The 12,067-nt window shown below is 38.7% G+C and overlaps 1 protein-coding gene across 1 annotated transcript in view; it reads left to right on the top strand.

Annotated features, from left to right (window-relative positions):
- The first annotated feature begins 616 nt into the window (after positions 1 to 616).
- The window catches only part of RC3H2 (ring finger and CCCH-type domains 2), an 18,629-nt gene continuing 7,178 nt past the window's right edge, over positions 617 to 12,067 (top strand). The window contains exons 1-12 of the mRNA XM_009892273.1: positions 617 to 913; positions 2,332 to 2,449; positions 2,903 to 3,136; positions 4,848 to 5,023; positions 6,292 to 6,492; positions 6,896 to 7,028; positions 7,276 to 7,394; positions 7,776 to 7,888; positions 8,502 to 8,810; positions 9,567 to 9,781; positions 10,742 to 11,169; positions 11,607 to 11,777. Of these exons, the coding sequence (XP_009890575.1) occupies positions 683 to 913; positions 2,332 to 2,449; positions 2,903 to 3,136; positions 4,848 to 5,023; positions 6,292 to 6,492; positions 6,896 to 7,028; positions 7,276 to 7,394; positions 7,776 to 7,888; positions 8,502 to 8,810; positions 9,567 to 9,781; positions 10,742 to 11,169; positions 11,607 to 11,777 (2,448 nt within the window). The 5' untranslated portion in view covers positions 617 to 682. The remainder of the gene's footprint in view (positions 914 to 2,331; positions 2,450 to 2,902; positions 3,137 to 4,847; positions 5,024 to 6,291; positions 6,493 to 6,895; positions 7,029 to 7,275; positions 7,395 to 7,775; positions 7,889 to 8,501; positions 8,811 to 9,566; positions 9,782 to 10,741; positions 11,170 to 11,606; positions 11,778 to 12,067) is intronic.

Below are 12,067 nucleotides of genomic sequence, written 5' to 3'. Positions count from 1 at the left end.
TTAACTTTTATTAATTGAGTTGTCTTCTACAGAAAGAGAAAATGTGTCTTTAAAAAAAAAAAAAGCAAAACTGTGTTTAGTTTGGTGTCTGAATAAGATCTGCAAAAGGAAGATGTTGTTCTACTTCACTTCAAATGGAAATAATATGTTAACTCCCCCTGCCAAAAAAAAAACCACCCTAAAAAAAAAAAAGTCTGTGTCTTTTTTCCACCCCAGGACTGTTCTACAACCAGGGAGTGCTTTCAAGGTTTTGAAAACTTGAGGTTAGATGAGATAGTGTGAGCGATGGTTACTGTGATTCCTTTACACTTTCTGTGCCAATAAATGTCGTCTTCTTCCTGTGCTAAAGGTGTATTTAATCCCGTGAGAAGAATTAGAATGCCTTTTATTGTGAATAGGTGTGACTTCAACTTATGGTAGATTGTGTTAATTCAGTTCATGAGCCTTTTTTGGTATAATTGTAAAACTAACACAAAGCTGGGTTTTTTGAGTACTTCAACATAAAGATTTGGTTTTAGTCTGTAAAATATTTAAATGGTGTTTTTCTTTTTTTTAATTAAAAATCATTCTAAATTACCAGAAAACATGTTTTAAATACTCTGTTATTCACTTACAGCTGCCAAAACATAGTACAGTGAAATAATGGTCTGCTAGCCTGCTAAACAAGTGTCCAGCCTCCACAATGCCTGTGCAGGCAGCTCAGTGGACAGAATTTCTGTCCTGCCCAATCTGCTACAACGAGTTTGATGAGAATGTGCACAAACCCATCAGCTTAGGTTGCTCTCACACTGTCTGTAAGACCTGCCTGAACAAGCTTCATCGCAAGGCATGTCCTTTCGACCAGACTGCCATCAATACAGACATCGATGTGCTTCCTGTAAACTTTGCACTCCTCCAGTTAGTTGGAGCCCAGGTATGATTTAAGCAGCTCTTTGTTTTGCCACTTCATGTTATTACCATTTACATGCCAGTTGCAATACGTGTACTGATGTTTTTCCCTAGTTTTAGTCTAAAAAAAAAAAATATGGTGAGACTTTAACTTTGTAATATTTAGAAGTCCATACATACTCTAAAAGCAACCACACCATTTTCAGGACCATCGTCTTCTCATAAAAAGAAAACATGTTCTAGTTGCAAGCTGAATTCTGGTTTAAAAAGGCTCTTGAACTGTGGCTGGAGAAAAATATCCATTAGGAAATGGACGATTGTCTGTCACTATTGTCATTAGAAAAGTGAACCTGCAGATTGCACTCATTCATCGTACTCTTGCAAGGAATCTCGTTTCTACATATCACACGTTCGAAAGTAGCTAGCTGTTTAACCAAGTTTCAGAAGTGTGTGTGTATAAATTTTTTTTAAAATATGCATGATGATGGCTTTTCAGTTGCGTTTGCAGACACTGGCTAATCAGGCCAGGAATGTTCCCGGTGCTGTCTCGTAGCAATGGCAAAACAGCGATTATATAATCAGTACTGCGCTTTACGGAGACTAAATAAGTCTGTTCACCTTATGCTGATTCATATGCTTTTTCATGTTACTCTCGCTGTAACACCTGGGTGATGCAGTAAGAAGATGCTTTTTACTTTGCTTTTTAATGTCTTGTCACGTGCCTTGACAAAGCTATTGGTAACGCTATCAATGTCAAAGTGGTTTTATTTCTCAAGTTCACGTGTTCCTTTCATTTTTTTATTTCTAAGTTTGTGTCAAATCACTGCCTTGATCTTAGAACATTCATTTTCCTGGTCCCCTAATTTCTTGCAATGTCTTTCAAACAATTTAATGTATTGTGACTACTACTTCCTCTATCTTCATTGTCTGACCTTGTTACTCTGAGTTTTTTTCCGCCAAGTTGTTTGCTAGTTCTTCTCTTTGAAGATTTCAGCATGCCCAAATTATGCTTAAATTATTAACTTTGCTTTTGTTTTTTTCATATTATTTTCTTGCCAGTTAATTTTGTCTCTCCATAGTAAATCATGCTGATGTAGTACACTGATCATCCGCTCAAATCTTGTGTTCTTCATTCATCCTTTAAGTAACTTCTCATTAGACCTTGGTTATTGTTTTCTATCCTACTTTTGTTCTTAATGTGTTGAGTACAAACAAAAATAACCTTTCATCACCCTGATCCTCATCTTGAGTCCTTTTTATTATTCCTTATTACATTCTGCATACCTTGGATGGGTCCTGTCTTTCACTTCTCTAAAAAGCAGTGTACATCTGCAGCGTTGTGTAATTAATAGTGGTGGTGTTGGTATTATCATAGGCGTATCAGATAGGTCAGCCGGGTATGTATAATTCTTCTCCCCCCTCCTCCCCCTTGCATTTTCGTAGGTACCTGATCATCAGACAGTAAAGTTGAGTAATGTAGGAGAGAACAAACATTATGAAGTAGCAAAGAAATGTGTTGAGGATTTGGCACTCTACTTAAAGCCGTTAAGTGGAGGAAAAGGTGAGTCTCTGCTGAACAGCGGAATTTTGATGTTGCTTACTTCTAACAACGCTGTTTTCAGCACTGATTTTAGATGTCAATGGGATAATCCTCTCATTTTTGTAATAAATTTTCCCTTAACTCTTTAAAAGTTTATTCACACCTGTGACACTTGATTTTTATATTTTAAGTTTACAAAATATTATTTTTTGTTTAATAATATTTCCTTGGAGCTAACTTTGTACTAAAGCTGAATTTTCCTTAAAGGATGGGTTTGATGTCAATTTAAGACTTTAATTAAAATTCTTTTTGATAATGAATTGCACAGAGTTGCCTAAGAGAAGGGAAGATGCCTGTGACTAGTATCTAAGTCCTAGAGAAAGATGCATACTATTAGACATTTTTATTTGTCTTGTTCAAATCAATTTGTCTAATTAGAAACAATAGTTTGGCTTTTCTCTGTTTCTTTTGAAGGTGTTGCAAGCTTGAATCAGAGTGCACTGAGCCGTCCAATGCAAAGGAAGCTTGTGACACTGGTGAATTGTCAGCTGGTGGAGGAAGAGGGTCGGGTTAGAGCTATGAGGGCAGCTCGATCACTGGGAGAGAGAACCGTTACAGAACTGATCTTGCAGCATCAGAATCCTCAGCAGCTTTCTGCCAATCTTTGGGCTGCTGTCAGGGCACGAGGATGCCAGTTTTTAGGACCAGGTAAGGTACCTGTAGAATCTGCAACAGAGTATATTTAGCTATACCTTTTCTTAACAGAAAATTCTTTGCAAATTTCTTCTGTTCAGTTGAAAATGTAATTCTGTTTTTCAACTTTTTGCCAGGAAGAAAGGAGAAGTGAAAAATATAGACAAGTTAGTAAAATCTGCTGTTTTAAAGTTTTTGGGTCATCTTCCCCCTTATTAACTGTTCTTTGAAATTGTGAGGAAGTATTTAAAAAATCCTGGTGAAGAGTAAATAAATGTGCTTTCTGCACAGTTTGTAATGCTGTGTAACTGTAATGCTGTCTGGTTGTACTACAGCCTGATTAGAACTGGATAGGAAACTGCAAATGCTCTCTTGTTCGTACTTTAGCTATAAATACCATCAGCCTAACTTTAGTTGCAGCATACTTTTTAATTTTAAAACCCGTAATGATCAGGTTTATATCTTTGATAGAAATAGCAAATAGTTAATGCTGCTAAAGCAGGCAAGCACAGAAATGAGAAGGAAATTCTGTTTAAACTGCAAGTAGTCCTGTCTTGATTCCAATAACTGATTTATTTTATAAAGTTTCATAGAATCATAGAGTGGTTTGGGTTGGAAGAGACCTTTAAAGGTCATCTAGTCCAACCCCCTGCCACAAGCAGGGACATCTTCAACTAGATCAGGTTGCTCAGAGCCCCGTCCAACTTGACCTTGAATGTTTCCAGGAATGGGGCATCCACCACCCTCTGGGGCAACCTGGGCCAGTGTCTCACCACCCTCAGTGTAAAACATTTCTTTATATCTAGTCTAAATCTACCCCCTTCTAGTTTAAAACCATTACCCCTTGTCCTGTCACAACAGATCCTGCTAAAAAGTTTGTCCCCACCTTTCTTATAAGCCTGCTTTAAGTACTGAAAGGCTGCAGTAAGGTTGTTCCAGAGCCTTCTCTTCTCCAGGCTGAACCCCCCCAACTCTCCCAGCCTCTCCCAGCAGAGGGGCTCCAGCCCTCCCAGCATCTCCGGGGCCTCCCCTGGCCCCGCTCCAACAGCTCCGTGTCCTTCTGCTGGTGGGACCCCCCGAGCTGGAGGCAGCACTGCAGGGGGGTCTCCCCAGAGCAGAGCGCAGCAGCGGGGCAGAATCCCCCCTCGCCCTGCTGGCCACACTGCTGGGGATGCAGCCCGGGATGCCGGGGGCTTTCTGGGCTGCCAGTGCACGTCGCCAGCTCATATCTGGCTTTTCATCCACATTACCCCCAAGTCCTTCTCAGCAGGGCTGCTTTCAATCCCTTCGTGGCCCAGACTGTGATGGTACCAGGGGTTGCCCTGGTGTAGGTGCAGGACCCTGCACTTGGCCTTGTTGAACCTGAGGTTCGCACAGGCCCACGTATTGAGCTTGTCATGGTGTAGTGTTGATGAGGTGTCCAAAATGACAAAGGCTACAAGACTGCACAGTGGAGAAAAGTATAAAAACTGCACTAGTGATGTGTTTATTACTGAAAATTAGTCTTAGCTCTTTAAGTTACTGTGCTTAGAGTGCTTCTAAATACTTGTTCTAAACTCGTGGATTTCTTAAAATGTTTACAAAGTTTTTTTTCTTATTATTAGTGAAATGAAAAGTAATAAGAGTTATGTTCAAGATGATTGAGGTGCTCCTAGTTACGGTGTTAATATATGATGGCCTTACTGTTTCCTGGCAATATATTTCATTTCCTATTTGTGTGTTAAAGCTATGCAAGAGGAGGCACTGAAACTTGTATTACTGGCACTGGAAGACGGCTCTGCACTCTCAAGAAAAGTTCTGGTACTTTTTGTTGTGCAAAGGCTAGAACCAAGATTTCCTCAGGCCTCTAAAACGAGCATTGGTCATGTTGTGCAGCTACTGTATAGAGCATCATGCTTTAAGGTACAATACCAATATTTGAAGTTTGTTCCTGTAAATTAGCGCAGCTCCAGAGAACCCAACCTAGGACTAGTATCTTTCACTTGTGAAATATTACATAAATTCAGTTCCTAGATATTTAAATAGTGTAGACTGTAAGATTTTATCTAGAACTGTCATGAAGTAGTTGTTTGATATTTAAAATTCACTGCAAAAGGAACAAATGGTCACATGTGGAATTAGCCAGAATAGATTCCGAAATTACTGCCCATCATCTGGAAATTATCTCCTCTGAAAGAGGCATGAAACCTGACTCTGTAGGCACTCTTGCCTGCTTCACGAGGTAGTGAAATATTTTAATATAATCACTTTTGTCTTTATTTGGATTCATGAGTGTTGGCCGTGGCCAGGCATGCCAGAGTGCCTGGGTGCCCTCAAAGCATAGAATCCAATCCCAGCATTCTAAAGAAGACTTTTGGAGTACAGTACTCTTGGGAGCTTCCCTAGCCCCAACACCAGGCATGAGAGAGGGACACCATACACAGCGACTGCTCTCAGCCTGGACTCCAACATCGTGTTCCCACACATTTCTCACTCTCTCCTTTTTCTTTTGTCTGTATTTAGCCGCCTTGCACTGAAGAGATGCTTTATTTTTGATATATAGGGATGGGTTGTTTAAAATGAATATTCCCAACTCTATACCTGGAGAAAAGTGAGAAGTTAATGGGTCTTTTTTTCTTTTTGAATCACAGTTACAAACATGATTATCACAGTATCGCTAAACTAAACATTAAAACAATGAGGCCCATTGCTCTCCTTTATGACAGATGTCTTCTGTAACCTTAGTTTTACTTAACGCTTATAGTGGACTCTCAGTTAAATATTCTGTTCTTTTAACTGTCAATATCTTAAAATTTTTCTTCCTTTTTATTATTTAAGTCACTTCTAGGGACTTTCCTGTTTCTTTAAGTCATCCTTCAATGTTGCATAGCAAAACCTACTAGTAGAACTACTAAATACGTAACTATCTCCTGTGACTTAAGAAAATCTGATGACTTTCCTAGTTGTAAGTAGTGAGTTGGTGTGGTTTTGCACCTGTTATGCTGTAAAAACTTGAAGAGCTGGTGTTTCTGCCTCTGCACTGCTAGCTAAGTGGATAAATGCATGGAAGAAAACAAAGTATATGCCAAATATACAAAAGCAATACTGTTGTGATTTGTGCTGTGTAACTGTCTTTTTCTGATGGAGATTTTTTGTTAAAGGAGGAGTATTTACCTATTACTATTTATTAGGTAACTAAAAGGGATGAAGATTCTTCTCTGATGCAACTTAAAGAAGAGTTTCGGAGTTACGAGGCTTTGCGGAGAGAACATGATGCCCAAATTGTTCACATTGCCATGGAAGCAGGACTTCGAATATCACCAGAACAATGGTCTTCCCTTCTTTATGGTGACTTGGCACATAAATCACACATGCAATCCATTATTGACAAGGTTCGTCAAAGGGATGATTTTAGTATCTTTGTAGGATTAGATTTGACTATTAAATGTTAACATAAAAATCCAGGAACTGCTTGAGTTAACTTTTTATCTTTACTTGTATCAAATATTAATGAAAAATAGAATGAAGGGTTTTTTCCCACTGTAGCGTATTCTTCATATGAAGACATTTTGGTTTTCAGTAGTTTAAGACTAATTCCCTTTTTTGTGTCTTATGATGAAGCTTCATAGGGCAGATTCTGAGCTGAGAAATAAAATTTCTCTCCACTGATAACTCTCTCTATGCCATCTGAAGACACTACGTATTGCATTTAGGGACCAATGTAATGAAAATATTTTTAAGATTAGTAATCCACAGTTGTAAGATGCAGCACACTAATGCTCACTTTGTTTTCAGCTCCAATCTCCAGAGTCTTTTGCAAAGAGTGTACAAGAATTGACAATTGTCTTGCAGCGCACAGGGGATCCTGCAAACTTAAACAGGCTGAGGCCTCATTTAGAGCTCCTGGCAAACATAGATCCAAATCCAGGTATGCAAATGAAGATTTTTAAGCATTTCTTGATATTTTTTGTATCTGGCAAAGTAAATTATTGATAACCTCCATTCCTGGTTTCAAAATTGATATTAATTAACAGAGTATATCATAAACTCTTCTTCAGGGCTCTCTGAGTTACGTTGTAGTACTTGGTGTTTTGAACTGCTAGAAGAGTTGCCTCTTATTTATGATACTACTGGAATTATTGACAGAATAACAACCCTGCTTTTAATAATTTTAGATGCAGCATCTCCAACATGGGAGCAGCTGGAAAATGCAATGGTTGCTGTAAAGACTGTGGTACATGGGCTGGTGGATTTCATTCAGAATTACAGTAGAAAAGGCCATGAAACTCCACAGGTAACTATACTCGATCGTTGCCTTATATGTCTTAGTGTACATTTACTGAAAGATGCAACTTTGAAAAATTACTATTGATTTGAAATATTTATGCCCATTTCTGTGGAATAGTCGATGATAGTGTTATTTACTGCATTCAGGTTTTGAGAACTTAACATTTCTGAATATGGAATGCAGCAGAGCTTGCTGTAGGGAGATCCATGCAATGGCATAGTACTTAGCCCATCATCAAGAAGTTTCCTTAGTTTTCTGATTAGAGGTGCAAAATGTAAAAACACATCATGGATGTGTTTTGTGTATTTTAAGCCTATTTTTATGTAAATGTCTCTTAGATTGTAAGAGGAATGTCTTGTGTTTGTTTTGTTTTTTTTTTTTTTAAAGCCGCAACCAAATAGCAAATACAAAACAAGTATGTGCCGAGACCTTCGACAGCAAGGGGGATGTCCAAGAGGAACAAACTGTACATTTGCTCATTCTCAGGAAGAGCTTGAAAAGTGAGTGTGGGAGAATTCTTGTTTCTTTTTTTTCTTTTTAATTTAGATCCAAGCAATCTCCATAGAATAAACTGTTTTCAAAATCCTATACATTTATTCATTCGGAAGGATTTGTGAATCTGTTGAAGTGACAAGTCTTTACGTTAAAGTACAGTAAAGCAATGTCTGCAAACTAATTCCAGTTTTATTTTTTATTTTACCCTGTATGAAGTACAATTTCCTTTCCTGAAACTGAGTCTAGTCCCTGTCTGTCAGGGATTGCTTATATCACCTACATGGTAGAGAATGTTAATTACATTTTAATTGATTAAGAAATAAAGTGAGTATGTAGTGTCTGCATTCTTTAAGCTGTTTTCACCCAAATCTGTTTCAAAGAGCTGCAGAAGTGGATCTTCTAAGAGGAGAAATGATCTTTGGTTACAAGGAAGACATTGATGTTCTATTTGCAGATTGTTGAAAATAAGCATGAGTTTTTGAAGTCTTGTAGTTTTTGGATATCGTATTCCTCTCAGTCTCTTCCTTTTGCTAGTTTTACAAATACATTAAATGTCACAATAAGCACTTTTTAAATTGTCTGTGTTTTGTGTGTGTTTGTACATGTGCTTGTTTTCAGATACCGCTTGAGGAACAAAAAAATCAGTGCAACAGTGAGAACATTCCCCCTTCTAAATAAAGTTGGCGTAAATAGCACCGTCTCAACCACAACAGGAAACGTAATTTCTGTCATAGGAAGCCCTGAAGCAACAGGGAAGATGGTGCCAAGTACTAATGGAATAGCTAATCTAGAAAGCGGTGTTCCCCAATTGATCCCTCGCTGTGCAGACACCTCCTTGAGAGCTTTGGAGAACACCAAGAAGGGAGGGAAGACTGGCGCCAATGGCCAGAATGTTTCTGGATCCCCTACAGAATCACTACCTGAAAAGTAGGTAACTTTTTTTGTAAAGATAACTAAGCACAATATTTTGCTTTTAGACTTATTGTGGAGTTTGTGGATGGTAAACAATAGATAACTGAATTCTGGTCCTGCCTTGCAGTTGTTGCTGATGCTAACTGGCTGCAGAGCTGTGTAAGATCTTGTACTGCAGTACAGATACTGTTATAGAAAGTCTGTGGATTCAAGTTGTCAGATCCGTTGTTTTAGCTGTTGAGTACTCCCATGCAATATAGATAAAATGGTAAATCTCTCCCTTTATCTCTTACTCTGTTGTTCTCAGTCTGGTATCTAAATTATTATTGGGTTATTACATAAAAATAAAACAGAAAAACTTACACTCAAAATTTGACATTTCCTGAAGTCGAGAAGGGTGCACATAGTGCGTAGTCCCTTAATAATCCTGGAAACCTTCTAGTTTGGGGGTTTTCCCTTAAAAATTTTTAGATACTTCTCTGGGAAGCACTGAGCCTCTAAACAACTTTTCAAAGCCTTGTTCGTTACCAGAGTACAGTTACAAATGGTATGTATGCTTCTGAGTATATATAAAACATTTATATCCACTTTTGAGTTCTCTTAGGAGAAAGTCTGAGATGTAGTAATACCATCAGTTTGTGGTATGAAAAATAAAATTCCAGAGGAAGTGACGTGGCCCAGAGTTTCACATTACATGGGAATGTACTTGAAGAGATGACCAACTGAAATAAGTAAAGATCTGCTTAATGATTTCTCGGTAATCCTTTTCAGTAAAATTGGTTCTCCACCCAAGACTCCTGTAAGCCAGGCAGCAGCTACCTCAGCTGGTCCTCCTAATATTGGAACAGAAGTTAATTCTGTGCCTCCAAAATCCAGCCCATTCGTTCCCAGAGTACCTGTCTACCCTCCACATTCTGATAATGTTCAATATTTCCAAGATCCCAGAACTCAGCTGTCATATGAAGTTCCACAATACCCGCAGACAGGTGAGTGAGATGAGCGCTGAATCAAAAATAGCTCTGAACTTTTCTCTCGATAAGCCTGAATGCTGAGAAATAACTTTTATCTCAGTTTTGTGGATTTCTTTTTAATATCAGCTGAATCTTCACTTAATGGAATACTAATCTGGTCTGTTGCTGAGTACGGGAAGGACCTATAGTTTGGTCCCAGTGTTCTTGTCTTGTGTGTGCTGTGTGATATGCAACTTGTACCTCAGCATCCAGAAGAACTTGAACTTCAGGGTGTCTTATCTACTTTTTCCTTTGTTAGCATTTAATTGCGTTTATTTAGGCTTGCTCACCTCATGCCCTATCCATGAGGGTATCCATAGACAGGATTTGGACCCAGAAGCATAGCACGCTTCTGCTGTGCTTATACATCTTCTTGCTTGTTCAAATGTTTTTGAAAGGTTTCAGTCATCTTCTTAGATTGCAGTGTGCATGTTTATATTCAAGCAAACAATTAGGTGTTATGGCATCAGGTCATTCACAAGCTCTCAAAACAAAAGGTAGAGGTGTGCAAACAATCCTATCCAACGAAAAAAGAATAAGCCAAGTGTGAAATGGTTATTTATGGACCTTTGGAAGTACTTTTTTTTTTTAGCGATATAGCTTTTTATTTTAGAGATAACTGTTTTAACTTCTATATAAAGAATTGCTTTAGATGCTGTCTTTTCAGTTACGTAGTTATACCATAGGAGCAATGGCAGAGAAAATCCGTGTTCCAGATTGGGTCAAGGTGGTAAAGGGTCAGCACCACATCTGCAAGTATGGTTGTCATACATGAAATTATATTCCACAGAAATACAATAGGGACAGTAACAGGTTTGTAAAGCATGACTCTTTATTCTCTAAAGGTATTTATCAACACTATTTACAGTTTTAGAAGGTGTTAAAATTCTGGGTCATTTGTGGTTACATTAAATATGCCTTTTTCCAATTTTAAAGGATATTATCCACCACCTCCAACAGTACCAGCTGGTGTGGCTCCCTGTGTTCCTCGCTTTGTGAGGTCCAATAACGTTCCAGAATCCTCCCTCCCACCTGCTTCCGTGCCATATGCCGATCATTACAGTACATTTCCCCCTCGAGATCGACTGAATTCTCCTTACCAACCTCCTCCTCCGCAGCCGTATGGACCAGTTCCTCCTGTCCCTTCTGGAATGTATGCTCCAGTTTATGACAGCAGGCGCATCTGGCGCCCACAGATGTACCCACGAGATGATATTATTAGGAGCAATTCTTTACCTCCCATGGATGTGATGCACTCATCTGTCTATCAGACATCATTACGTGAGAGATACAACTCCTTGGATGGGTATTACTCTGTGGCTTGTCAACCTCCAAACGAACAGAGGACTGTGCCTTTACCGAGGGTAAGCAAGAGCCAGGAAGGGAAGGATGTAATCTTGGTTCTGAAGGTCATTACTGAAAAATTGGTAAACAATTAGCATAGATTTCTTGTGTTTATTTGGGGTTACAGTGATCAAGACATGTGACCTGGACAACGTTCTTGGTTTGTTTTTAACCTTAATAAAATGGGCTTGTAAAATAGACTGTTCAAATCTGCATTAGGACCAGAGCCCCTCTGCCTCTTTAATTCCCATGCATGTTGCTTGAATTACATTTTTAAGATTTGAGTTGCCATACACAGGCCAGGTTCTCCTCCAAATCATTGTGGAATTCTTCTAGTGATAACCCATGGAGGGTTACACACCCAAGGGAATTTTGGGGTCCAAGTGTGTACCCTGCAAGTATTTGCCTTCTGATTACAGTATGATAGGATATACAGTCTTATATTTATTATTACTAGGAGCCTTGTGGTCATTTGAAGACTGGCTATGATGAGCAGTTAAGACGGAAACCGGAGCAATGGGCACAGTACCACACGCAGAAAACTCCTCTGGTATCTTCAACCCTTCCTATGGCCACACCATCTCCAACACCACCTTCTCCTCTCTTCAGTGTAGATTTTGGCACAGAGGTGGGAAGCCAGAAAACTTCTTTATTTTCCCTTCCTGTTAGATGCCATTTAATATTTCTAGTAAAGAGTTTCTACGTGCCATCTGTTGTTCGTAAAATTGATTTCATCTTCCAGCAAAAGGAAAGTAATACCAAATTGAATGCATTCACTATTAGATATTAAGGTGATGCTAAACATGATTGATGAAAAAAGTCAAGAAGTAAAGTGATTCAATTTACCCTCACTGAAGAAAATGTAATTTTATTGAACTAGCTTTGTGAACCTCCATGTTTTTGTGTAGGGAACAACAG

Source organism: Charadrius vociferus, unplaced genomic scaffold (assembly GCF_000708025.1).
Source record: "Charadrius vociferus isolate BGI_N301 unplaced genomic scaffold, ASM70802v2 scaffold549, whole genome shotgun sequence".
Taxonomy (NCBI): Eukaryota; Metazoa; Chordata; class Aves; order Charadriiformes; family Charadriidae; genus Charadrius; species Charadrius vociferus.
This window is presented reverse-complemented; position numbering and strand designations above follow the sequence as displayed.